This window comes from Nuphar pumila, chromosome 2, assembly GCF_984573655.1.
Source record: "Nuphar pumila chromosome 2, dmNupPumi1.hap1.1, whole genome shotgun sequence".
Lineage (NCBI taxonomy): Eukaryota > Viridiplantae > Streptophyta > Magnoliopsida > Nymphaeales > Nymphaeaceae > Nuphar > Nuphar pumila.
Genome location: NC_143250.1, coordinates 103610182 through 103637692, shown reverse-complemented (window position 1 = coordinate 103637692; position 27511 = coordinate 103610182). Strand labels below are relative to the sequence as shown.

The following is a 27511-nucleotide window of genomic DNA, read 5'->3' as shown; positions in this document are numbered from 1 at the left end:
TTCCTTGGGATGGCAACTACAACTTTTGACATCAAATAGAGAATAGCATAAACTGTTACAAAAACATTTAATAAGGGTAGGGGTCACTAATTATTATGTGAACTTTGTCATGGCAATCTAGCTTGCACTAGCAGAATACTTTTGCCTGTTAAGCCTGCTACAGTGTCCGTGGATGCGGTTGGTGTCATTCTTCACAAGATACCCAAGCACAGCCTTGATGCAGTTTACTCAACAGCTTGTTGAGTCTTTATATATGTTATCAAGGATGGCTATAATGCCAAAAACAAAGGCCTGGTCGAACCCTGGCTGCACAATCACAGAGTACAAATCCTTGCTCACGGTCATGCCAGCCACATCATGAGCTCTTACCTACACACACAGACTTTACCATCTCAGGAAAGCTGAAAAAACATGACTGCATTTGACTGTAGCCCAAAAACATGACCTGCACACAGACTACACATGCTCTTCAAAGTTTCCACTAATAGAGTTCATGAATTTGGTCAAGATTTTTTTCTATATTTGTCTTTTTTTTGAGGGAATTATGAATACCAAAATGAAGGAGCAGTACAGAGCAGAAGATAAAGATGGCGACAAGGTTTTCATGCTCTGGTTTATTCTTATCATATGATTCTCTTTTCTTCTAAAAGAAAAATAAAAGAAGAGGAGGGTGGCAAAGTGGCCCCGAAAAGAAATAGCAGAACCATGATGAACTGCATTGCAACATAACGACAGCGAAATAAAAAAAGTAGAGCTTGTTCAAGCTTCAACCGTCAAGTTAGTCACAAATATACCCTAAGGCAATAAGCAAAGAATGTAAACATTACCTCAGCTACCACATTTCCTTCATGGTCTGTAATGGTGCACGCTCTTTCAATGAAAGAACCATTGATCTCAAAATCCCAATCATTGCATGAACTTGTTGCTGCTAATTGCACTTTATATGAGGGTTTCTTGGCAAAGCACAAGATTGGCTCTTTTATGCTAAAGATCATCCTCTCTAATCCATATTCTGGGGAGTATGCCTTCCACTGTTTATGAAAAGTTGCTGCCTGCATAACTCACCCGGAAATATTAATTCAGAACACCAACTCCAGCCAATGGTATTGTATCTCTAACAACAATAATGATGCTGATAATTACAGATGATATACAAAGACATATCTCTTCGACGCCCAGCATAGGCCCTGGGGACAAGGGTCCTAGCCTCAAGAGTTTTACGCTTCTGGGACAATGATTGTAGGTATGGCAGGCTGAGCAAGCATGACCAAGTCTTCGATCCCAGATGCGGTTTCTTCAGGTAATAAAAAAAAATACAAAGATTTCTCTCCCAAAAGATATACGACGACATTACTTACCTTCCTATGTATGAGGAATAAAGTCATTCCATTGCAGTCTCTAAGTATCAACTCGCCTTTGACGCCAATCGTTCCACATCCTTCTGCTGTAAAGATCAAGTGCTGACAGCAATTGGTCACTACAAATCCACCACCGTGAACAGCATGAGGCCTCCTTCTCACTGAAAAGTGCACTTGGGAGTTGGAGCAGAATTGTTTGCTTAGCACAGGTGCAAGCATGGCCATTGCCTTTCCTGCTTTTCTCTGCTCTTTTAGTGCTCAGCAGCTTTGCCTAAGAATCTATGCTTTGCAATGATAGGACAATGCTTCAACTTGTGAACACAGAGAGTATAGGTTCTGCAATGGCGGTTGTTTAAATAACAAGCGCCTTTTGCTTTCAAATGATTAAAAAACAGCGGTTGCTTCACTCGTTGAGAAAAATCAAACACCTTTTGCAAAAGTTGGCGCCCACATATGACTACAGTACTCTAAGAAAAAGGACCCCAATGGTGATTAAGATCATTATCTTGACCAAGTTTTCTTCCACATATGAGTAGACTAGTCTTAGATAAACAACCCTCTTTCTGTTACCCATAGCGATCTTATTCACTATTTTTAGACAAACTAGAGTTAACCAGATATGAGTTAGGAGCCAGATGCAGGTGGACAATGAAGTGACTTCTGGCTTGTTTTGCTGTTTGGTAAGTATGTATATGTGCTTGATGAACCTCAGTGGCCTAGCCTATCTCTCCTAACACTTCTAGCTACCTGAGTCTTCATACAATGAGTCCAACAAACTTTATGAGAAATTTACAGAAGGCTGCCTAACTTATCAGCTATTAAGTACATTCAATATGGGTTTATATTTATAATGCCGACTGTAGGTACAATCTAATTAGAATCTCATGATGTAAGTTGTTTTGACTCAATCTAATCTCGTGGATGTGTTCATCATACTTGATTTAGTGGGACCTTAGATCATGTTTTTTGGAGTTGAAAAACAATCAGCTCATTTACATCCATGGGGTAATTTGTAAAAAAAAACGCTAAACTGAAGTTTGCTAAGCCGTTTGCACAGAGAAACGATTGTAGTAAACTTTAACCCTTCAATAACCTACTTTATCTGCAAGCATTTCGGGTACCCATTTCAAGTATAAAATAACATTTTCTTACTTTTTTACCAAAAAACTCATTTTATGTCATCTTTTGCTACTTTGGTAACCAGATCATCAATTAGGCATTTTTTCACTTTGGCTAAACAAAGGTAAACCCAACTATTTTACCACCGTGTTATCTAAAAGTGAAAATATTGCTCAAAAAAGATTCACTTTCAAAATCTTATGACCTCGTGAGTAAATTTTACTTTTGGGTCATGTGCCAACTTACTTTTTAAGCTTGCTTTTGGGATTCTGTGTTAAATTTTTTTTATGTTAGATTTTTTTTGGTACTGCTCAAATGAGATTCACTTTCTAAAGTGTATTGAGAAGTGAATATCATGTGATCAAACCAAAGCAAACGTACCCTAAGTGTCCGTCTGAAATTTTAAACTATAAAAGCAGATGGCTAAACATAAATTGCTAATAAGTTGTGGTTTTTAATTACTCAATGAAGCAATATTAGTGCTTGAAGTTTTCAATACATGCAAAAAGAAAGGCATGTCTCTTTTTTCCACATGAAAGGCATTAAAGAATTAATAATTCTCGACCAATTATTGGAGTCAGCTTAGTTTGGCATGCCAAAAGAGAAGCTAACTCTTTGCACTCCGAAGGGGAGCATGAAAGATTTTTTTGAACGTAGGTGAGCAAAGACCAAAGGTAAGGCTTTTGTAAAGGTAACTGTTATGTTGAAATTTGGTACATGGCGAATAATTCAACCGTCAAGTGGAAGCTACTTTTGAATTGGAGGCCATTGCAGTCCTAGACCTGGTAGGACTTTGACACTACGAACCAATTTGTCACCAACTTTGAACCTTTGTCACTTGACTTTAAACCAATAACGCTAAGGAAATGTGTTGGGATCATCAAGAAAGAGTAATTGGAGAAAATACTTCAAGTGGTCTTCTTGTTATTGTTACTGGCTATTCTTGTACATGCATTATATGTCACATGGATACATGTCGTTTCAGCCTGTGTCCATGTGATATATTTATGCATGTGATGTAGGGGGCTTTTTCTTTATCTAGTCATTGAAATGCTTTGAAAACCATTTGTAGCAGGTAGACCACTTTAGAATATATTTGCCATCCATGGGATGGTGGATCAAAGAAATCTCTCTCTCTCTCTCTCTCTCTCTCTCTCTCTCTCTCTCTCTCTCTCTCTCTCTCTCTCTCTCTCTCTCTCTCTCTCTCTCTCTCTCATCAGTTTAGTCCAGTGACAACATTGATTTATTCCCTAAATACACAAATTTCAAACGTTATTGACATCTGCCTACCGCTGTTGACATAAACAACAAAAAAAAGCTCTTTTTTTAATTTATAAGCCGAAGAAATCACACCGGACGTGAAGACTTGGTCATGCTGGCTCAGCCTGCCATACCTATAGTCATCAGCATAAAACTCCGAGGCTAGGACCTCTGTCCCATGCATTGGCTCGCGCATAGAGGCGACGCACATGAGAATCAAACCTTGACAGACCATCTAGCACACAATGCCCCCACCCCACAAAGCCAACGGGCCCCCTTGTGGCAACAACAAAAAAGCTCTATGCATAAGGACATTAACACTAATAACAAAATAACTGCGAAGCTAAAGTGCTAACGCTAAAATCAAGGCAAGCATTGCCACGCTTGTGTTGTTCTCCAAGCATGTTATTAGAGTAATTTACAACAAGCCGTCTAACTTATCAAACTATCTACGCAAAGAACCCAATACTTTGCTTATTACATTTGGCTGGGCACATTTATAATATATGTTTCAAGACTAAGTTTGGTCCTAAAATCATTCTGTCCACCTTTGTTTAGTTAAACAAATTAGCTAAAATGCCCTCATTGGGATCTTGCACAAGAAAAGAGCATAAGATGACATAAGACGAGAAGTTTTATCAGATCAGGATAAGATTGTCATTCTATACCTCAAGAGTGTACTTGTAATTCCTAGAAATAAATAAGGCAGTTAAATGTAATAATTTAAATGATGAGAAGCTTTTTGTCGCATATAGTTAGACAGCTTTTTCTTGTAAGTTACTCCATATTTTAACTTATTTCTTGTTATTTTAAATGGCACTAATATTTTCATGATATTTTAAAAGTTCTCACATCCTAGCCCAACATGTGCCCACAAATATGCATTACCAACATAATTTAATTCACATGCATTATCACGAGTTTGGGATTGAAAATTATTTCGAGAATGCACTAAGAGTATTTGTGGTTTAGGAAATTTAAACACAAATTAGGGATTGAACGTAGGACTACATTTGAAATCAAATCTAGACACAAGCTTGATTTACATAAATTTGGTTCAAACGCAAACTTAAATTAATTACATAGCTTCTATTCCATCTTCTTAAATGAGGCTCAGAGTCGAAGTCGAGTATCTAGCTTCTAATCCATCTGCTTAAATGGGGCTCAGATTCGAAGTTGAGTAAATAGCTTCTAATCCATCAGATTAAATGGGGCTCAGATTCGAAGTCGAGCATGAACACAAATGTAGGTTTGAATTTGAACTTGGATGCAAACTCAAAGTAGCTTTGAGCACTGGCTTATTCTGTAGTTTGACCAAGATGAAAGTTGCCTTTGAGGGGGAGGATAAATTTGGATCCGACTATGAAGTAAAATCTGCGTTAGAGTATTTGAGCCTTGTTCATCCAATGCTGCCTCCAAGATCAAAGTCTTTTCAAGGTTGAGTTCCAACTTGGGGTATGAATCACAGGTTTAAAAAGTTTGTAGGGATGTTCGACTAATCAGATGTTGGCTAAACAGTTTCGAATTCGGATTTGAGAAAAGCTCATACCAGACCCGCTTTTTTACATGTAAATGGATTCTAATTCATATATTTGGTGGATTCAGTAGCAAAAAATCAAAACCATAACCACATCCAATTATAATGGGATATGGTTTTGGCTTACCAAATGCAACTAAATGGAAACGGATATAGGATAAAATCCTATTAATTGACATAAGTTTGGGATGAGATTTTGATAGGTCCAAATTCAAATTTTTATCTCCAGGTCATGTGAAAGTTAGCGGTCAGATTTTGAACAAAGTATGGAGAGGTGGGACAAGTTTGAAGCCAAATAGAGAATGATGTTCAGTCGATGGCCGGAAGGGAAAGGATCTTGATGAAGCTGCCAAAGTGACACGTAGACCCAAAAGATCAATTGTGGGACCCAGAAAAAGCTTGACATCTCTGCCACTATGCCGTCAATATACAAAATCTCAATGACGGTCATCAGCCTACTTCGGCCTTTTATGTAAACAAAGAAGCTCTAATTTATCCATCCCTAGTAAAATAACTACCAATAATGAAAAAGAAATTCTTAAATAAAATAATAAGGAAATAACAACCACGTGTTTTCCACGTTTCTCACAAACACATGCTTGAACCTAAAATCAAACAGTTGACCATGGATTAGGAGTAGACAATGGGGGCACCAAACCCACCTGGCGCACTATGGGCCGGCTTTGGGTCAAGGTTTTAAGCCCTGACCCATTAGCTACCGAGCCGAAACCCGACTGATTATATACATAGGCCGGGGCCGTGTCTTTACATAGTAACTTGGGAACTATTACTATTTACCGAATTAGTTGAGTCTGGATCGGGTGCAACATGATTGCATAAAAATTTAAGCACCCGATCACACCCTCCACAAGGTTTTGGGTCTCACACCTGACAGGCACTGTCCCCAAGATGGAGGGTGATCAGGAGCTTAATGCACAAATATTTGTGCAATCATATTGCACCTTATCTTTTCACTAATTAGTTGCATTGATTATATGAGAAACAGAAAGATAATTAGATGAATATATTAATATTTCATTTAATTCATTGCTTTTGATATTATAAAATATAATTTATGAACTTCATTCAAAAATGGGTTTGGGCCAGGTTGGACCGACCAACAAAACATTGACCCATTGGGCTGGGTCATGGGTTGTTATTCAAATAAGAACTGGGCCGAGTTCTAAACGGGGCTGGGCTGGGCCCGGCCAGGCCAGGCCAGCCCAATGCAGACCCCTGCCATGGATGAGTCAAATAAAATGACTAAAATGTCCAAGATTATTTCTTAAACAAAGGATAAGATGAATTCATTTATGAATGCCAAGAAAATAATTAAATAGCTTATGCAGGCACTTGAAGCTAAATATTGGCCAGTTTTTCTTTTCTTTTTTGAATAAATGATAAGTAGAAGTTTTGAAGGTAATTGAGGCTACATTTGCAAACATATGATATTATGGTACAAGATATAGATTCCACTTATCAAGAAAGTAACTCAAATGTGTGAAAATGGATATTTTGGTAGGCTTAGGACTCGGATTTCTTGAGCTCCTCAATGACATCTCATCTAAAAGATGAAGCACAATAATGCAGATTATAAGTACCAACTTGGCTACTGGCTGCCGGGTTTGCACCGCCAAATATTTTTGACCATCAATTGCATGAAGATCAGCAGAATAGAAAATTAAAAGCACAATTTCTTTCTGTCATGACTGCTCTGAAACCCTTGTAACAGGGGGAAGTTCAACTGAATCCAAGTTTCCAGGGTAAGGAGTCCATAGGCCCAACCCTCCCCTAGTTTCTCTCAACCCGCTATTATTTCCTTTGAATTCATCCAAGGATTTCACCCACTCAATCTTGGAAGAATGCTCTCTCGTGTGCTTGTGCAATATGAACAAGGAATTGTATTCACAATTGGGGAACATATAAAACTTGAAAGAGTCCCCTAACCTGTAAACAACATAACCAAAACTTAGCTGGTCCCTTGGAGTGAAAAGATTCACCTCATTAAACCACAAGCAGCAGAACAGATTGTTTAATGGTGTATGCTCCCGTATGATGATGGCGCCTTCAGGAACATCTGTAATGCAGGAACAAAGATTTGAATTTCATCACAACAGAATGGGAGGGAAATGGGGCAAACACATCAATCATTTGAACTTACCACCGACAGTTTTCTTCTTGGGACTCCACCGTTCCATCCCTTCGTACACATAAATTTTCATGTGTAGATCAATAAGTGGCCGAGCATAGCGCTTCCTTCTTTTGTTGGCATCAGCTTCCTCATATATACTCTTATGATGCTTATGACGAGCTATTGCAAAAGTATAACCTCCACGCCACAGATACCTGAAACTTGTTGAAACAGACTTCGTAAGGCAAAACAAGGGGGAAAACAGAAAAAATAAACAAACTCACACAAGATCACAAGAAAAACAATAAATTATGTTTTGAAAGATGTTGCCTAAGATCCTCATAAAGAAAAAAATGATAAAATCAAGAATTTGCAGTTTGACTTTTCCTGTGAAACGGGTGAGGCTTTCATGCACCTAAAGAAACAATAGATCAATTTTTACTGCAAAAATTTATACAATTGCTTACAGACCTTTCCAAAATGAGCAAGGGGTCAACTACAAGCTCCATTTTCCCATCGATCCAAATACTATATTGTGCCTGAGGAAACAACCTGTGTGTTAAAATCTTTGGGACCTTCCCATTCCTTCTTGGTTCATCATAAGGGGGCTTGTGAAGCGTCACAAGACGCCAAATACCAACCCACTTGCCCCCATCACTGCCCTCTGTGATGTTGCCACTTGCACTAACACGATCAAGGGTTATCTCATCAATGACCATAAGAAAACAAAAGAGCTTCTGTGACCGTCTACTGATATTCGAAGGTTGATGGGGTGTATCATACCCATCAAATATGCCAGAGGCAACAACATATTTACATCTCTTAACAAACTCAATGTCTACAGGATCCATCTCCGCACCTCCATTTATTATGAAGCCACAATGCACCTGAAGTAAAGAATGAGTAGAACCAAAATCATCATTGTGCATTTAAAATCTAACTGTAACAGCCAAGGCGTCATCAAGTTAATCTTAAGAAAGAAGAAAGAAAACAGGATTCAATATGTAGTTCATGCTTCATATGAAGATTGGTTAATCGAGGTTAGTAGAAGAGCGAAATTATGGTCACGTCTCGTGCATAGTGAATTCAAATGTGAAATAATAATCATGTTAGTCTTGTGATCAAGTTTATACGGTTTTTAATTAAATTTCCAAGTCCATATGCACTCACCTTTTACAAATGTATATGTCCTTGCTCAAGCTTCATAGTGTGCATTTTTCATATTGGACAACTCAATGACTCATCAATTTATACTGTTACACATTCAATCCATTGATGTGTTTCTCCAGTATTAACTTTTTGAGCGATTAATACTTGATTATATATCAGGTGATTTCTTGATGAGTTATGAACTAAGACTTCTTTTTATTCCATTCACGGTGATCAGAACTTATGTCACATGGGTGCGGGTGCGGGTGCGGGTGCGGGGATGTGGCACTTCCAAAAAACCCGGGTGCGGGGGTGCGGCAGGGGCAAATATGTAAAAAAAAAAAATATATATATATATATATATATATATATAATTTTGAATATATATATCCGCACCCATGTGACATAGTATATGCCCAAAGATATCCCCAGCAAAGTTCACCATATAGGAGAGGTAGCACCTTAGCCCTGTCCCCAACAACTTGATTGGATATGTCTCTTGTATTCAATGATTCCTCTGTGTAAGTATTCTTATTACTTTTCTCAAGAACCACTGATTGAATCCACCACTCAAAAACAACCTAAAACCAAGCCCCTTACTGATGCTATATTGCAACCCTTTGGCTTACTGCCATTCAGTCTCTTCTACCTTTTCTATTACAGTGAAAGGTAGGAATGACCCCATCAGTTCAGCCATAAACTCTTCAAGAAAACGGAAGTTCCACACATAAACCTCCCCCATTAGACAGTTCCATTATCAAAAGCAAATTGAGGATAAGGCATCATATTGGAAACAAGAATAATTGGAAGGAAAAGATATTAAGAACTTCTCTAATGAACCCATCTCATGAAGCAGCAGATATACATACACACCAACATACAGAGATAAGGCATCAGAAGGTCTCTACCGCTAAACCCGTGATTGTTCATCCACAGAGAGTATCATATTTAATATGATATTTTGTTTCTATAACAAAAAACATTCACACAGAGTAGTGGATAAGAGCATGGATGGTGAATGCAGATGGGGGAGGGGCTCGGCCCCTCCCCTGTCGACCCAAAAAAAGAGCCAGATGGGGGAGGGGCTCGGCCCCTCCCCTATCGACCCAAAAAAAAAGCCAGATGGGGCCTGTCGACCCAAAAAAAGAGCCAGTTGGGAGAGGGGCTCGGCCCCTCCCTTGTCGACCCAAAAAAAAAAAGCCAGATGGGGGAGGGGCTCGGCCCCTCCTGTGCCGAAAAACGAGGGAGCAGGGGGGGCTCAGCCCCTCCCTTGCCGACCCAACAAGAGACCGAGAGAGGGGGGGGGGGGGGGGGGCTTGGCCCCTTCCCTGTCGACCCAACAAGAGAGCGAGAAGGGAAGGGGGTACTCGGCCCCTCCCCTTCCAACCCAAGAAGAGAGTGAGAGAGGGTACATACCTGCGAAAGGAGAGGATGAGCCGAGAGGCGGAGCCTGGGGCGGCGATGGGAGAGAGCTCGAGCTCAGGGGGAGAGAGAGGAGAGATTAGGGCAAAAAAAAAATTGCCCTGATCCTCCTTTTCATCGGGGAAATTTTTTTTTTTACGCCCAAACAGTGGACAAAAATGACCCTGGGTGCGTTGACCACACCCAGGGTCGTGTTGACCGCACCCGCACCCGCGTCACGTCGACGCGGGTGCGGCATCTGTTTTGCCGAGTCCCTGTGACATAGATCAGAACAGTTCCATGGAAGAAATATGGTTTTACTAGTCATGAAAATACTCGAAAGAGTACATTGATATCTAACAGAATGCGGGTGGTAGTAAAGAATAGGAGCAATGTTGTGAAAAGCGCACTTCAAGGCATAAAAAGTGCACCTCGCCGCAAGGCGAGGCCCCTTGAGGCATGCTGAAAAGGTGTAAATGCCCTGAGACATGCGCCTCATAAGCTATGAGGCATACAGCTCATGGCGACACACACCTCAGGTGACCCAAAATGAGGGGAGACCTGAGGGTTTAGGGCACTCCCCTCGTCTCTCTCGCTCTCCCTCTTTCTCTCTCGCTGTCTCTCTCATCTCCCGCTCTCCCTCTCGCTGTCTCTCACTCTCCCTCTCTCTATGTCTCTTGCTCACTCTCAACCGAAAGGAAGAAGAGACAGGTACTTTCTCTCTCTCTACAGCCTTAGCATTAGAAGATTCAGTGCAATAGATAAAGCATTAATAGCCACATGGGTATCAAGGTTATTTGAGCCGAACATCCTGATTTGAATCTTCCTCAAGATTGGAAAGACTATCCAGGATGCATCTATGTTTTTTTAGACAGGCTGGGCCAATTGTCAGCCTACATATTTCTGGAATTATTGGTGATAAGTTAGCAAAAGACAACTATTTACCATTTGGAAGGATCCTTGGCTGGAAGACGCATCTTATGACGAGTTGCAGGAGACTAGCCAAATGCAGCACACAGGCATTTACAGAGATTCATAAAAGTTATAGTGTTGATTATGATAATTAATGTTTAACTCAGGGTTACCGGAAACGCTATAGGACTCGGGTAAGCACGCTTTCCCAAAATGCATTTCAAAAGAGCAAAATGTGTGGGGAAGCAACCCTTTTAAATGGGAAGCATGCTTTCCATTTCGCTTCCCGCTCGTTTCCCACTCGCTTCCCAATATCAGGAAGTGAATTTTCTTTTTTTGAGGGCCTTGGAGCCTTTAACAAATTTTTGTTCCCAATATCGGGAAAACTTGATTCCTATTCGCTTCCCACTCAAATCTTAGGTCGCTTCCCTCTTCATTTCTGGTTCGCTTCCCTTCTCAATTCTGAGATGATTCTTAGTTCGCTTCTAAGTCGTCCAGTGCTTTCCACTTCCTAAAATTTTAGAAGTGTCTCTCTTCCCGTTTCTACTTCCCGAATCGCTTCTCGCTCCCGCTTCCTTGACTGGCAACTCTAGTTTAACTCCCGTAGAGGTCAAAAGGATCGCAAGGTTTAGGTTTGAAACACCCAACCAAAGAGTACATGGGGCTAAAGATTTTTAAAGGAGAACCAACCAATTTGCGGTGAAATCATGCAATTCTCTTTTAATTTGAACCTAAACTAACTCCATTGCATAAAATATGTACGGGACCTTCAAGGGACAAAACTTTATAAAATTCTTACAACAAAAAAACAAGAAGACAGTCGTCACCTTTCTAGAAGTTATAATGTACGCAGAGCAGATTGAAAAACAATGAATGGTATCTTATACATGTTTGTCCTTCGCAACCTCTTGCTACATGCATGGATGGAGGATCAGGATGCCCTGAGGAAGCAAAGGTGAAACAAAGAGAAGAATAGGATCAACCCACTACCAAGGTACACCTATCGTCGTTCCATAGTATCCAATAGTAAGATGTGGACATCTCATGTCATGACTAATGTGACAATGATCAAGATATTTCTGTCAGTCAGAACATTATATATTATATGAATGACATCTTTGGCTAGCACAATCGTCACCATAAAAGATACTTTTAGCCTGTGTATCTTGAGTACACATTTTTGCTACCATATGTAACAAGGCAGTGGAAAGAAGGTCTATAAGAAATTGACAACAGTAACAATCTCCGTGTTTGCCATCACAGTGGCATAAGATGGGAAAATGTTCAAAACATAAAACAGGGCAAAGATAAATTAATAGAAAAAAAAAACAGAAAATATTGCAGAGCATAGAATATCGGAACTAGACTTACTAATAGTTGCTTCTGCAGCAAGTTGCAGAATAAAACAGAGCAGAGATAAGCTATGACTTTCAAACTCATACATTAATTCAAGAGATAAATGCCAACATAAAATTAAGTGAAACAAAGAAGCAATTAGACCATCCTTCTATTAATTACCTTCATGGTCGCATTCAGTTTAAATGATTCATTCCTTTGTTTCCAGGTTTGATGTCCTCCAAATAATGGTTGGGACTGAGGATTAGAGTCTACAAGTTCATCTACCAGAAAATAAGACAGCTTTTTGGGAATTTCCTCATAATTCTGCTTCCCCGGAATGGCAACTGCATTGGGATCATCGGCAAGAGGAATAGGACAACCTATCCATGTTACCAATACAATAAGATTATAAGAATAAGACCAGAAGAACCATGATATGGAAATGGGCTACAAATGGAGAGTCCATAAGATGATCAATCTTACGATGTGCTGACTTTTGTATAAGTCCAATAGTATCCAACAGGTGATATACTTGGCCATCTCTTCCACATAGACCTGCAGACAAAAAAGGGAGATACAAGACTAACAATCAGCAGGATGGTATTCAACTGAAGTACAGAAACCTAACACAAAAACTACATGTAAAGGTTAATACGAGAACAACTAAAGAATATGGGACCTTCTCAAACAAAGACACAATCTGAACATGTACAAACCACTGTTTTTTGTTGTGGCTTTTTACACAGCTTAGGCAGCAGTATAGCAATGATAAATGTTTTAGACAGATAGATTCATAATAAACAACAAAAGGGATTAAGGATTATCCCTAAAAATCTACACCATCTGAGAAGCCAATACCAGTACCAATTCAGACCAACATGTTTAATATTATTTAAAGGCATAAATCTCATTTTACAAACATACATGCATATTATATTTCAGAAAAGAGAGACATTTCTATCATTTGGTCATTTGAGAATATTTACAGTACATGATAAAAGAAAAAATTGCATTTTAGTGGGAGCTGTTATCAGACTGACGAGTTGGTTAATCAAGGATGATTTTCTTATTCAGGTAAGGTCATCAAATCGAATATGTAAAATTATTTATTGGGAGTTCATAATGAGACTCAAATGATGGATATGCAGGCATTCTTTCCTTATATGTTTTATATCTCCATGAATCTTTGACTTTTGCTTGCATTGTCACATTTTGTACACGTACCAGAACTGAGAACATTCAGGATTATGCAGGATTATACATGGCCTTTTTCGGCTTACTCTTCAGCCCAATGTCTCCTATCCCTAGGGAGTCTTCTTCCTCCATTAGCAGGTTCTTCCAATCAACTCTATCTATTCTGGTTTGGATGGCAGGCAGGCCAATCTTTCTAGGACTACTTACGAGCGTGGTTTCTATCTACCTTTATAATCTATAAAGAATCAAATTATTAATGAGAGGATGAAACAAAGAAATAAACACTCCGTGCAAAAGAATAGAAGATCTCCTTTAAGATAAAAATAAGCACCAGAAAATGTTTTCTTTCATATGTAACTCCACTAAGGGTTTTCTTGCATTCTCAAGGGGTGCTAGATTTTGCTCTGACAGGCAGGCAGAGTTCATGATTGTTCTGGCACTTGCACTTGAGGACTTCATCCCAACCTCAGCTTGAGAGCAGGGATGGCAGTGGAACGGGGGACAACGCCCCCCCCCCCCCCCCCCTTGCCTCACCCCGTTTGGACCAGGGATGAAGGGCATGAAACGGGGATGAAGTTTAAAATCTATCCCCGTGCGGGGATGGAATTACGTTTTCCCCCACCCCACCCTGTCCCCGTCCTAATCCCTGCCTTGCCTCGCCCCGTCCCCAATCCTTTAAGGGATGACTATAGACCAAGGGGAAATCAGGCCCCGCCTCGCCCCCATTTGGACCGAGGATGGAGGACATGAAACGGGGATGGAGGTTCGGATTTTGAAATGGGCCGGGGGTGGAGACCTTGTCCCCCGCCCCGGTCCACTGCCATCCCTACTTGATAGAGATTTTGAAAAGATCTCCAAAAATCTTTTATTCCAGGTTCGTAGATGAACTTTTAGTCTCTTCAGCTTGATAGAGAGGCTAAGCAGCAGCCGAGCATGGACCAGGATAGATCAGCAATTATGCACCACATCCTTAAAGGGCGTAGGTATCTATCTATCTATATATATATATATATATATATATATATATATATATATATATATATATATATATATATATATATATATATATATATATATATATATATATATATATATATATGCATTTTTGTAGCTTTGAAGGAAAGAAAACATTTACTAAGGTAAGAGAAGACTTGGTGGCAAGTAGTTATACCTAGTCACATAAAAGAGAACTTTGAAGAAGCCGCAGTTTAATAATTTAAGATTGAAGAGAAGAAAAACTTGCTAAAAAACCACTTATGAAAAAAATCAGAGATCCAAGAACTTCCACATTAGACAAAAATAATGGAATATGAGTTCCATCTGAATTTCATGCTGAACATGCCAACTAAAGTGATGTTTTTTGATGCATCAATGGAAAACCTTTATTATGTCCCTTACATATCATCTATGTCACAGGGACTCGGCAAAACATATGCCGCACCCGCGTCGACGCGACGCGACGCGGGTGCGCGTGCGGGTGCGGCACCGGGTGCGGTCAACACGACCCTGGGTGCGGTCAACACGACCCTGGGTGGGGTCAACGCACCCAGGGACATTTTTGTCCACGATTTGGGCGTAAAAAAAAAATCCCCGATGAAAAGGAGGATTAGGGCAAAAACAAAAATTTGCCCTAATCTCTCCTCTCTCTCCCCCTAAGCTCGAGCTCTCTCCCAACTCCGCCACCCCAGCTCCGCCTCCCAGGCTCCTCCTCTCGGCTCCTCCTCTCCTTTCGCAGGTATGCACCCTCTCTCACTCTCTTCTTGGGTCGGCAGGGGAGGGGCCGAGCACCCCCCCACCCCCTCTGTCGGTCTCTTGTTGGGTCGGCAGGGGAGGGGCTGAGCCCCCCCTGCACCCTCGTTTTTCGGCACAGGAGGGGGTTTTTTTGGGTCGACAGGGGAGGGGCCATCTGTTGTTTTTTTTGGGTCGACAAGGGAGGGGCTAAGCCCCTCCCCCATCTGTTTTATTTTTTGGGTCGACAGGGGAGGGGCCGAGCCCCTCCCCCATCTGTTTTTTATTTTTTGGGTCGACAGGGGAGGGGCCGAGCCCCTCCCCCATCTGTTTTCTTTTTTGGGGTCGACAGGGGATGGGCCGAGCCCCTCCCCCATCTGTTGTTTTTTTTGGGTCGACAGGGGAGGGGCCGAGCCCCTCCCCCATCTGTTTCATTTTTTGGGTCGACAGGGGAGGGGCCGAGCCCCTCCCCCATCTGTTTTATTTTTTGGGTCGATAGGGGAGGGGTCGAGCCCCTCCCCCATCTGTTTGTTTTTTTTTTGGGTCGACAGGGGAGGGGCCGAGCCCCTCCCCCATCTATTTTTTTTTTTTGGGTCGGCAGGGGAGGGGCCGAGCCCCTCCCCCGTCTATTTTTTTTTTGGGTCGGCAGGGTAGGGGCTGAGCCCCCCCCCCCCCTGCTCCCTCTGTTTTCAGCAGGGGAGGGGCCGAGCCCCCCTCGCTCTCGCTCTCTTGTTGGGTTGGCAGGGGAGGGGCTGAGCCCCCCCTTCTCCCTATGTTTTCGAATTGATTTGAAAATTGTAATGTATTTTTTTTTGTGTTTTCAGGATAAAAATGACGGATAAAGGGAAAGGACTTGCGTCATCCTCATCCCAACATGTGAGTTCTGCTGCTAGTTTTGTTTATAGTTGCAGTGAGATTGATGATGTGGGGCCACTATGGGTATATGTAGATAAACTTGCAAAAACTGGAGAAGGAGGTGGTGGAAACAAGAGATTTCGATGCAAGCTCTGCGAAAAAGATTTTGTTGGGTCTTACACAAGAGTGAAGGCTCATTTGTTGAAGATACCAGGACATGGCATTTCAGCTTGCAGAAAAGTTGATGAGGCAATGCGAAGACAATACAAGAAAATACAAGAAGAATATGAGAAGAGAAAGGCAATGGCCGATTCTTCTGCAGTTAGTGTGCCATTTGCAAGCCACCAAGAAGATGCTGAAAAAAAAAAGAAAAGTCAATGTAGGAGGTAGAGGAACGATACAAGCAGCATTCAATACATATGGAAGAGAAGAATTGGATAGAAAAGTTGGGAGGTATTTTTATTCTGGTTCACTCCCATTTAATGCGGCTAGAAATCCTTATTGGAAGGATTTAGTAACATCCTTGGCAAATTGTAATTTGAGTGGTTATGTGCCTCCAAGTTCAGAAAAAATACGAACAACACTTCTTGCAGAAGAGAGGGCAAATGTGGAGAGGTTGCTAGAAATTAAAAAATATTCATGGGAGCAAAATAGAGTTTCTATTGTGTCTGATGGATGGACAGATATTCAAAGGCGTCCATTAATCAATTTCATTGCTTGTTCGCTTAGTGGCCCAATATTCTTGAAAGCAGTTGATGCATCTGGGGAATATAAAAATGCAGAGTATTTGAAGGGATTGTTTATAGAAGTGGGTGATCAGAAAATGGTACAAATCATTACAGACAACACTCCAGTTTGTAAAAGTGCAGCATTGAGTTTGGAGAGTGAGTACCCTCATATTTTTTGGACTCCCTGTGTAGCACACAGCTTAAATCTAGCCCTAAAGAGCATATGCAACCCCAAAGAAGAAGAAAATTCACAAGCATATGCTTTATGTTCATGGATTAAAGATTTAGAAAGAAATGTCAAAAGCATTATGAATTTTGTTGTTAACCACCATCGTGCTAATGCTATATTTAATAGGCATTCTGATTTGAAATTGTTGAAGGTCGCTGAAACACGTTTTGCGTCCATCATTGTAATGATGAAGAGGATTAAAAGAGTGAAGAATGCTTTGATTAACATGGTGACTGATGAAAATTGGACATTCTATCGTGCTGATGATGATATGAAGGCTCAAGAAATTAAGAAATTCATTCTTGATGATGAGTTTTAGGACGGAGTGGTATACTTCCTTCAATTTAAGCAACCTATTTGGGAAATGTTAAGAGAAGTTGATAAGAATGAGCCCACGTTTCACAGAGTTTATGAAATGTGGGATAATATGATTGAAAAAATACAAACTATAGTTTTCATGCATGAAGAAAAAAATCCTGCATTGGATGATTCAAATTTTTTTAATCATATTCATTCAATTTTAGTCAGAAGATGGGATAAAAGCAACACTCCTTTGCATTGCATGGCACATTCTCTTAATCCAAAATATTATGCAAATAAGTAGCGGGCTGGTGGTATTGGTCTTGTCCCTCCAAATTTAGACCCAGAGCTATCAAGACATAGAAATATGTGTATGACAAGACTTTTTCTAGAAGCATATCTTCTCCATCAAGTCACACAAGAGTTTGAAAAATTTTCATCTTCGATATTATATGCACCGGCATTATTCGCGAGAAAAGAAGATAATATAGATCCTATCACATGGTGGCCAACATTTGGATCAGAAACACCTCTTCTGCAACGTCTTGCATTAAGATTGTTATCGCAGTCTGCTAGTTCATCTTGTTGTGAAAGAAATTGGAGCACATATTCTCAAATCCACAACATGAAGAGAAACAAACTCACCAGCAAGCGTGCAGAGGATTTAGTATATGTTCATTCAAATCTTCGATTACTTTCGCGAAGCAATGATGAATACAGGTACTAATTTGCTCTCTTAGTTATTTGATTATTTCTTAGTTTTCATTTAAATATACTTGTATTGTATTTATCATTTTCAAATTGGGTTTATAATGCAGACAAGGAACATCCAAATTTTGGGATGTAAACCCAGAAGAGTGTAACTTCGAGGGAGAACATGAATTCAACGTAACAAACATGGATTTAGCTGAGCCCAGTATTCCTTCTAATGATGCATTTGATGATGAAGAAGAAAATTATTAGCATCCATTACTTCATCAGGATATACTTTTGGTATGTAATTTAGTTCTTTTATGCAATACTTATTTGATTGATATTTAGGTCGATTTATGTAATTGCTTTACTTATTTGATTGATAATTTGATATTTAGGTTGATATACTGCATGCATGATGAATCATATTATGAGTTTATGACAATGTTTACTGTTAAATGTTAAACTGTTAAAACTTCAAAATTATATATATATAAAAAAAAATTTACATTTTTGCCCCTGCCGCACCCCCGCACCCAGGTTTTTTGGAAGTGCCGAATCCCCGCGCCCGCACCCGCACCCATGTGACATAGCATATCATATATAGCTTTGTAAAGAACCACCTTGTCAATAACCATCTTTTGCAGACAAATAATCAATTCACAAGCGTCACACACAAAAGAAAAAAATCTCATCCATATATAAGCTATGGGAAACACAATGTCCTAGATGACGTATTTTCTTTATACAATTGTGCCAACTGGAATAAGTTGCAAAAGAAAGGGAAAGCATCAAATGCACATAAAAACAGATTTGGCATTTTGTAAGCAAAGAGCTCAGCAGGCATCAGATGATACTCTATTACTCTTCACCTTGCACTCTCTCAAATGAGGAGAAGTTTATGGCTAGATAGCAGCATGCAACTTTTGGGCCCAAGCAATTGGTCCTATGTCCTAAATAATTCTCTTAGAAAGAGGAGCCAGTCACAGAAGGATTTATTTATCATAAACAAATGGCAAGACTTCACCAAGAAGTCTCATTTACAAATGGCACCTTCTCCTTGTTCATAGATAGCCTGCTGCCTTCTAAACGAAGCACCAACTTCTCCCATCTCTTAATTCATTGTCTCTGAGTACATGGTGAAGGGTGATCCACCAAGTATCCTTGCTAGAAAAGAATTCTTTACCAAAGAATTAGAATCTCTATAAAAATATTCCAAACCAGTGAATCAGAGGATGGCCATTAACCAGGGACCCTGTAAGCAGTGGAATGTTCCATCATCAAGCGTCATCCATGAAAGCGAAGAACCCAACAACCAGCAACACAGAATAGAATCCACAAATCCCTGTATAAGTTCTTTTAAGACCACAAAAATTAGGAGGGACCTTATATTTTGATTTGATGACTCACCCACCACTGGTCTACATCCTTTGCAAGTAAGACCATCTTTCTGAAAGCAACATATGATTCATCAGACATACTTGCCCAGGTTCAAAGCCTACGTAAACAGGTAGAATGACAAGTTGCAAACAGATAGGCGTGTCCCTTTCCCCATCTCAGCACCTACATGCAGAATCCCAACTACCAGTGAGTTTTTGATGTGGGTAAGGCTCCACTCAGACCACTGAAACCTTTAGTTGAAACTCGGCAAACATTTTGGGCTTCCTAAATGCTTTTACTGTCAAAACTATCCCTTCCTGCTTATGACACATCTGCAACTCAACCAGGTTTCCATCTATGTCACATGGGTGCGGGTGCGGGTGCGGGTGCGGGTGCGACACGGGTGCGGCGCAATTTCAAAAATTTTGGACACGGGGACTCGGCTATATATATATTAAAAATAAAATAAAATATATATATATAAGACTCGGTCAAAGTTGTGCCCATTAGGGGACAGGTGATGAGTTGTGAAGGCATTCTGTACACTTTCTTCATACAGGAATAATTCACTTTTGGGCACTTTCTTCATACACTGTAATAATTCACTTTCTTCATACAGGAAAAAAACACAAAAACTTGAGTTGTGCCCATTCTGTACTTAAAACTTGAAAGTGTACAGGTTTTTTAGTTGTGATGGGTTTTTTTCCTTACAACTGTAGCCCAGAAAATTTTAAAAAAAAAATTCAAAAAAAAAAAAATCCAAAAAATGGACCAAAATGACCCTGGGTGCGTTGACCGCACCCAGGGTCGGGTTGACCGAGTCCGAGCCGCACCCGTGTCCGCACCCGTGTCGGTGCGTGTCGACGCGGGTGCGGCGACCTTGGAGCCGAGTCCGTGTGACATAGGTTTCCATCTGTAATGTAATGTATGTGTGTGCATGCATGTGTATATCTATGTACTGGAAATTTTCAGACACCAATGCTATCTATAATACATTTGATTTTTCACTAAAATATTAAAAGTGAAACATACCAACCACAAAAATAATACATTTATCAATGCAAGTCATAAAAAACTAACACAGAGTATTTGGCATATGACTCTATCAGAAATCATGTTAACAAACAACCAATAGAAGACAAACTGCCACTTTTGTCGTTGCTGATAAACTCTGATTCTGAATGCCTCATAAAAAATCATAGAACAATTTAGATTGGACAATTCCAAAAGCACACCTGAAAATGAAGCCACAGGCAATTGGCATGACCAGACTTGAAATAATAACACAATGAGCATGAATAATATCCACAAAATTCCTGCCACAAGAACCACTCTTATGAAATTCTTCTTCCAAACAGGCTTCAGTGGAGATTCTTGAAAGGTCCTTTCCGAAGAAAGGAGTCCATCTTCAGCATCTAGATGCAGCAAAATGCGTGATCAAAAAATATATATAAACCAAAGGACTGCCTTCATTAGAAAGCAAAGAAACAGAAAATATATGTTTACCTCCTATTTTTTGACTATGATTACTCCTTTCTATTCTACGGATTGCTCTTAAAGAGGATGCACGATCTATGTCCCTATCCATTATTCCCCAATTCCTGATGCAAATTAGAAAATCAGATCACCTTATGCCTGAGTCAAAGAGGGAATTGTATTAGAGCTAACTCTGATCGCGTGTGTGTGCACGCACAAACACACGCATGAGTCATGAGCTAATATTCTTGAATCTGTAAATGGCATTACACAACATTTTATTTTTCTCTATACTCATTGCATGGCAAAGTTGTAGATTATAAAATCATAACAGCTCAAGGCTGAAAAGAAATAAATAAAAAATTAGTAATTAGAAAGGTGAAGAAACAGGGAAGTTCGTCACTTCGTGACTGATAATACAATTGCTCATCAAACTATTCAGATCGCTCACAATTGTATAATTACACAAACATTTAAGAAACAAACAACCACTAAAAAACATGATGACGATCATTAACCATACAATAGGAATCTTCATTCTGGAAGCAAAGCAAACTCCTCCACCAGTTTATACGAGAAAAACAAGACAAAAAGACACCGACATTTCAAACAAAAACCAGGACACCCTCAAATCAAGCTGACACTGCCTTCAAATAAGGGCAAATGTCTAGCAAATGTAAGAAATAACACCAGTTTTGAGAATTCTACAAGATTTAGAAGCAACAAACAACTTAAACAACGAAAAAAAGCGAGAACCGCGTCTTGGAGAAGCAGATCTGAGCATTCCCGAGCTCGTTGAAGTATCAACGAAAATCTCGAGAAGAAGAAGAAAGGAAGATTTGAGACGAAATCATTGACAAGAAGAAACGCAAAAGGGGAAAGGTTACCTCGATCCGAAGGGAAACGTTGAGAGGAAACTACGAAGAGGGAAGTTGGAGAACTTCCTTCATCTTCTATTAGATCTGAAACGGGGAGGGGGTTAGCACCGTGGAATTCACGGCGCCTTCGAACATTCTCTTTTTTTGCCTTAAAACCAAACGGATCCAAAACCAAATACGAGAGACAGAGTGAAGGACGGTTGGTCGCCCAAATTCTGGTTCTGAGAGAGAGAGAGAGGACTGACCTCTGGCCGCCAGCCGGTGGCTCGCTGACGTAGTGGCCTCCGGCGAGTTGCTTCCGTGCTCCTCGACGAGTTCGATGGGGGTGGCGATGGAGGGGACGGCAGGAGCCCGATTAGAGGGAAAAACACGAAGGCTCTCGATTTCCAAGAAAAAGAAATACCACCTAAGGAGGTGGTAATTCAAAAGTTAAGAAATTGCATAGATTGAGAATTCTCCATATCTTGTTTGGGTAATTGGCTTAGCAAGACTTGAGAATCCTCATCCCTCAGCTTTCTCCTCTATATATCCAAACGCACCCATAATATGAATTGCTTTTGAACCGTATTTTTTTCAACAAAAAAATATAATTTTTAAATCACAAAATTTTGTGTTTTGTCAACCGTTGATTTTTTTGAGTAGTCGAAAAATCTTACATACAAGTGGATTTCAGGGAGTTAAATGTCATTCACTAAATTAATGATGTAATATATATATATATATGGCATTCACTAAATTACTAATGTGGTTTAAAACAACGTGCATCAATGAAATCCCAGAGAAGGGTAGGAAGATATGGATGATATTGTGGATGTGTGGAAACGATTTGGAAATGAGGTCGACAATTCAGCCTGGTTGGAGTTTGTATGTAGTGTTTGGATTAAGAATTTTGCATGGAATTGGGAATGCACTTCTACTAGGAGTTGCTCTTTCCTTCTGTCTTTCATGAAAAACTAGTCTTTGATAACAATAACCAGCCCGTAATGTTATTCCCTTCTGACAAGAGATTGCCTCAAGGGGTTTAGCCTAGTGGGATGGGGGCCTTGGCTGCTAAGTGTGGGTGGTCTAGGTTCAAATTTTACAGGTGTCACTCTTACACAAGCTAAAGCATGATGACTCCATGGGGCCGACGGGTAAGCCTTTAGAGTTTTACCCCACCAGGACAGTAACCGTAAGTACAGCAGGTTAGGTCTATGATCTTGGAGCAAAATGATTGTACTGTATGAGAAAAAATTACATGTTTCTCGAAATAAAAATCTACTCTATGTACAAATTTGCAAATGGCTCTTTTTTATAATATTTTTATCCTTTGCATTAGTGAATCTCTTAAACTTAGTGCACTATAATATGAATCTTCTTCAAGTAACTGATCGTCAAGGAGATCCACAAATGTATGGTGACATTCTCATATATAGTACGACATTCACCAGCTGCTATATATGAATCTCTTTTAAGTAATCGTTCATCAAAGAGGTCCAAAAATGTGTGGGGACATTCACATATATAGAGTAAGACGTTCGTGAGCTATCATGTGAATCTCAATGATAGATATAAGGAGAGGGAGAACGAGAGGGAGAGGTAGATGAGACAGGGAGGTTGCAATAACGGGAGAGGGCACACAACGATGACAACGAGAAGGAGAGGGAGAGGAGACAACTTTTGCCTTTTTAAATACATTTGATGTGGGCCATTGGATCAACACAATTGACTTAAGATTGAGTTGCTAAGGATTAAGCAGCTACCAACCTCTCTCTCTCTCTCTCTCTCTCTCTCTCTCTCTCTCTATATATATATATATATATATATATATATATATATATATATATATATATATATATATATATATACACCAACCAAATATGTTTGGTAGCATGAATCGAGATTTTCAAAGGTCTTTTGTAAAACCCATAAATTTTTTTGGGATTTTTTTTGGAGTTGATATTTTCAGACCAATATATATGTATTGCTTCTGGCAAAAATTTGCCTTGTGTGATTTAAATATTGACTTATTCAAGGTTTACTTGGCTTGTTCATAATTTGTTTTCAAGTAAATTTTTGGGGTTTTCTTTTTAATTGGTTTTATGTGCCAATTATGTTATTTAACTTGACCTAGATTACTACTCTGTTAAGGTTAATTAATTGTGCTTAGAAGAGAATGAGAATAAAAAATAAAATAAGCAAAGTATTAGCCATGTGATAATTAAATAATTATTAATTATCATTATTATATTATTCTTGAATTGGGTATGGACCCAATGTACTAGCATGAAATTATTTGTAATTGAGAAAGTCTTTAATTAAACAAATAATAATAATAATAAATATAAATATAAATATAATATATTTTTTTGGCCCTTTTAGGGAGGTCGACACCCCTAGAGGAGGACTAAAGACTTGTGTGGAGGCGGTCCCAAGAGACCCTCCATGGATCCCAAGGAAGCACTTTGGTTCCCAAGGAAAGGTTTTCATTTTTGAAAAACCATTCCTATGGTTTTGACCACCCTTGTCCTTACCATTTTGATGTAAGGAGACTCTTTTTTGAATTCACGTTTTGTGGGGTAGAGGGCTTGGCTCTCCTCATCCCTCCATCTCTCTTAAGCAAGGTAAGCCCTTTATCTTGTCTCCTCCCTTTGAAAGCCTATATATATGAAGGAGCAAGAGGCACTTCTCACTTTTTGTTTGATTCTCTCTCTTTCTTGCTCTCTCTAACGTTATTCTTTGTGGGATTTTTTTTTTGTGCTTAGCATCACTTTCAAGCTCCTTAGTGTGGTGTGAGGTACCACATAGAGAGTTTGATTTGATCTCGAGATTTCTTGTTCTTCTAAAGGTACGTTTATTCACTTCACTCATATAGATTCACAAGGCTAGAACGTTTTATGATTGTATGATATGCTTTAAAATGATTGAGTCACTTATGTTGTTTGAAATCATTAGATGATGTTTCTTAGATATTCATGTGATACATTGCACTAAAGTTTTGGGAATAGTTTTTTTTACATAACCATGAATATAGCCAACTTGATTTTGTGCAGCTTGAGTAAGGTTTGTGTAAATAGCTTAATGCCATTTTTTTTAGGTGTCCAAGTCTGAAAAAAAATTATGAACCCCTTACCTTTCATGGGAAACATTGTAATAAAGTTTTTTTTCTCTTTCTCTATATCATGTAAATAACTAACGTTGGAGTAGGTTTATTCACTTCCTTCACGCAGGTTAATCATACTTGTGTGCATGTGTTCATTCCATTTCATGTTGTCTTTTCATGCATGAATGTGTTACTTGTAGATATGCATTCATTATGTGTTGCTCTACATGCATGTATCATCCTTTGCCATTTTTACTTGTGTATTTTCCTTATATTCATGTGACTTGCTCATGGTGGTTTTCGTCTCCATGCACATGAAATGAGTTATGTCATACTCATTTTCATGTGACATGAGTAGATTTTTTTGGATGCACATAGTTTTATTTTTATGCGCAGTTTGATTTTTAAGCGCTAAGCATTTGTTTTTCATAAAACTAAATTTTTTTATGTGCTGAAAAACAAATGCTTATTACATAAAAATCAAACTGCGCATAAAAATAAAACTATATGTATAGATATACATGGATGTATAAAATTAATCATATATATATAGATGTATATCAATACGTATGTGCATAAAATTAAATTTTTTTATGTTGGCTTTTTAAGTTTTCAAGTGATGCACTTAAATGGAAAAAAATTTGTGTTATCAATCTTGGACTATGTTGTCCCTCCAAGCTGTCCATACCTCTTGAGATCAGTCCATGGACTGATACACTAAGAGGTCAGCTCAAGGACTGACATAGTCCATTAAAAAAAAATAAAAAAAAAACTATTTTGCATTTTTGGTGCAGTTTTTCCCACTTGCATCTACGGTCCATAGAACAGTCTATGGACTAACGCATAGTGGGATATAGACAAATTTTTGTTTGGTCTTTCCAAACGTCGACCTATGAATGGGGATGTTTTTCCAAGCTTGGGCTGGAACCAAAGACTTAGTTGCGTGCCCTAAGTTTGTGGTTTACCAACCGCAATTTGGGTTTATAACTAGTTCTTGTTATATATATATATATAGGCTTTTCTCAACCAGTTTGAAGTTGCCCAGGTCCGACTGAATTAAACCATACTAAGACCAAGCCAGAGGTTGACTCAGTCTTTGCTTTGGTTCTATAAAAAAACAATAAATATAATAATATAGGTATATATTCACTCATGTTTCTTTTTTAACCATATGATATATATATATATATATATATATATATATATGCATGTGATTGAACCATATGCATATGAAAAATATATTTATGCACGTGATGATTATTGTTGAACCACATGCGTGTCAAAAATATATTTATACATGTAATGATTATTTTTGAACCATGTGCATGTGAAAAATATATTTATATATGTTTATGTTTATTTTTGAACCATATGCATGCAAAAAAATTATATTTATGCATGTTGATGATTATTTTTGAAGCATATGCATGTGAAAAATATATTTAAAAAGGTTATGAATATTCATGAACCATGTTCATATTATAGATATATTTATAAATGGTTGTGATTACATTTAGACCACATGCATGATGAGAGAAAATGCATATATTCATGCCCTAAGTTAAATCTACACCATACAAACACAAGTAAAGTTAAGTTCGTAATTCACCAAAAGCAGGTGATTGTAAAGACAATGGTTGGTCAAGACTGGGCCACATGCAAATATACTTAATTGACTTGATCAAATCCAGACACCATGTGTATGTGGACTCTATAAATCTGTGATTTGAATTACATTATGTATGAGACTGTATGTGAGTTTGTTGACATAAAAAAATATGTTTATTGTCTTACTATTATTAAATATATGCTTGTATCTGGTATGACCATAAACCTTGTAAACATTACTTCATATAATTATTGAAATGTCACGTGATATAAAGGTTTTATGCATACATTAAGAATGTTATGATGTTTGGACATGTATTTATATGTGTGGCATGAAAAGTTATACTTTATATTATACTATAAGTTATTTAGCATACATGTACTATGTTTATCTCTCGTGCGAGCTTGGTTCTAAGATGAACCCTTGGGTACAAATTATGTCTTATTTTATTTATTTTATGCTTATACATAACTTGGGATCCACCTTCACACGCGAATTGCTCAAATAGGCCTAAGATGACAGAGCAAACTGAATTGGGTTGGGTAAATATGCATGCACCCTCATACACTTGTTACTCTACAAGAGTGCTTGGGCTAAGGAGCCCTAACTTGCCTAATGGTTTAAGACACTCAATTACGTTTCACTTAATTAAAAACCCAATAACCCATTAAATTTTTTATACCTAACTTGGAGGGGTAAGGTGGTACAACCTTGAGTGATATGTTATATTTTATGGGAGCAATGACGTTCCTGATGGTCTCCAGTCACTAAGAGGTCTAGAAGACCGAAACTATCAATGTATCCTATGTGATAGATCTCAAATACTAAAGCTAGTCATGGACTGCAATCCTATACTTAATGACGTCTTTGCGGGAAATACTCCTAGTCATGAACTGCTCACTCTGGATATCTTGTCAGTTAGATACTTCAAAAAATAAAAGAATACTTTGCATAATGAACAACCATTGTAGTCTCAATTATTACAATGATTGATCCCCGAGTACTTGGGATAGATAATTGAGAAAAACAATGACTTACTAGCATAGTTTTTTATTAAGTTGTTGAATGATGAGATGCATATTGATATCTGGTTTAAATGCATATGTTTGATTATCTTGTTACAATGTACATATTTGATATCTTATGAAATATCT

The 27511-nt window shown here is 38.8% G+C and overlaps 1 protein-coding gene and 1 pseudogene across 2 annotated transcripts; both read right to left on the bottom strand.

Moving 5' to 3' along the window:
* Nucleotides 1-228: 228 nt before the first annotated feature.
* LOC149846496 (protein LURP-one-related 6 pseudogene) lies at nucleotides 229-1583 on the bottom strand (annotated as a pseudogene).
* A 5131-nt stretch (nucleotides 1584-6714) lies between these two features.
* Nucleotides 6715-22036, bottom strand: LOC149846495 (putative hexosyltransferase MUCI70). Of its 2 annotated transcripts, none has more exons than XM_089996371.1 (8): nucleotides 21912-22036; nucleotides 20819-20913; nucleotides 20548-20727; nucleotides 12689-12760; nucleotides 12386-12585; nucleotides 7877-8292; nucleotides 7436-7620; nucleotides 6715-7351 (listed from the first exon to the last, which is right to left on the bottom strand). In XM_089996371.1, exons 2-8 carry the CDS (start codon nucleotides 20898-20900, stop codon nucleotides 6978-6980), a joined length of 1509 nt encoding a protein of 502 aa, XP_089852497.1. In that variant the 5' UTR covers nucleotides 20901-20913; nucleotides 21912-22036; the 3' UTR covers nucleotides 6715-6977. The 2 variants fall into 2 exon arrangements, with proteins under 2 accessions (XP_089852497.1, XP_089852495.1); XM_089996369.1 differs by lacking the exon at nucleotides 21912-22036 and adding an exon at nucleotides 21676-21766.
* Nucleotides 22037-27511: the final 5475 nt, after the last annotated feature.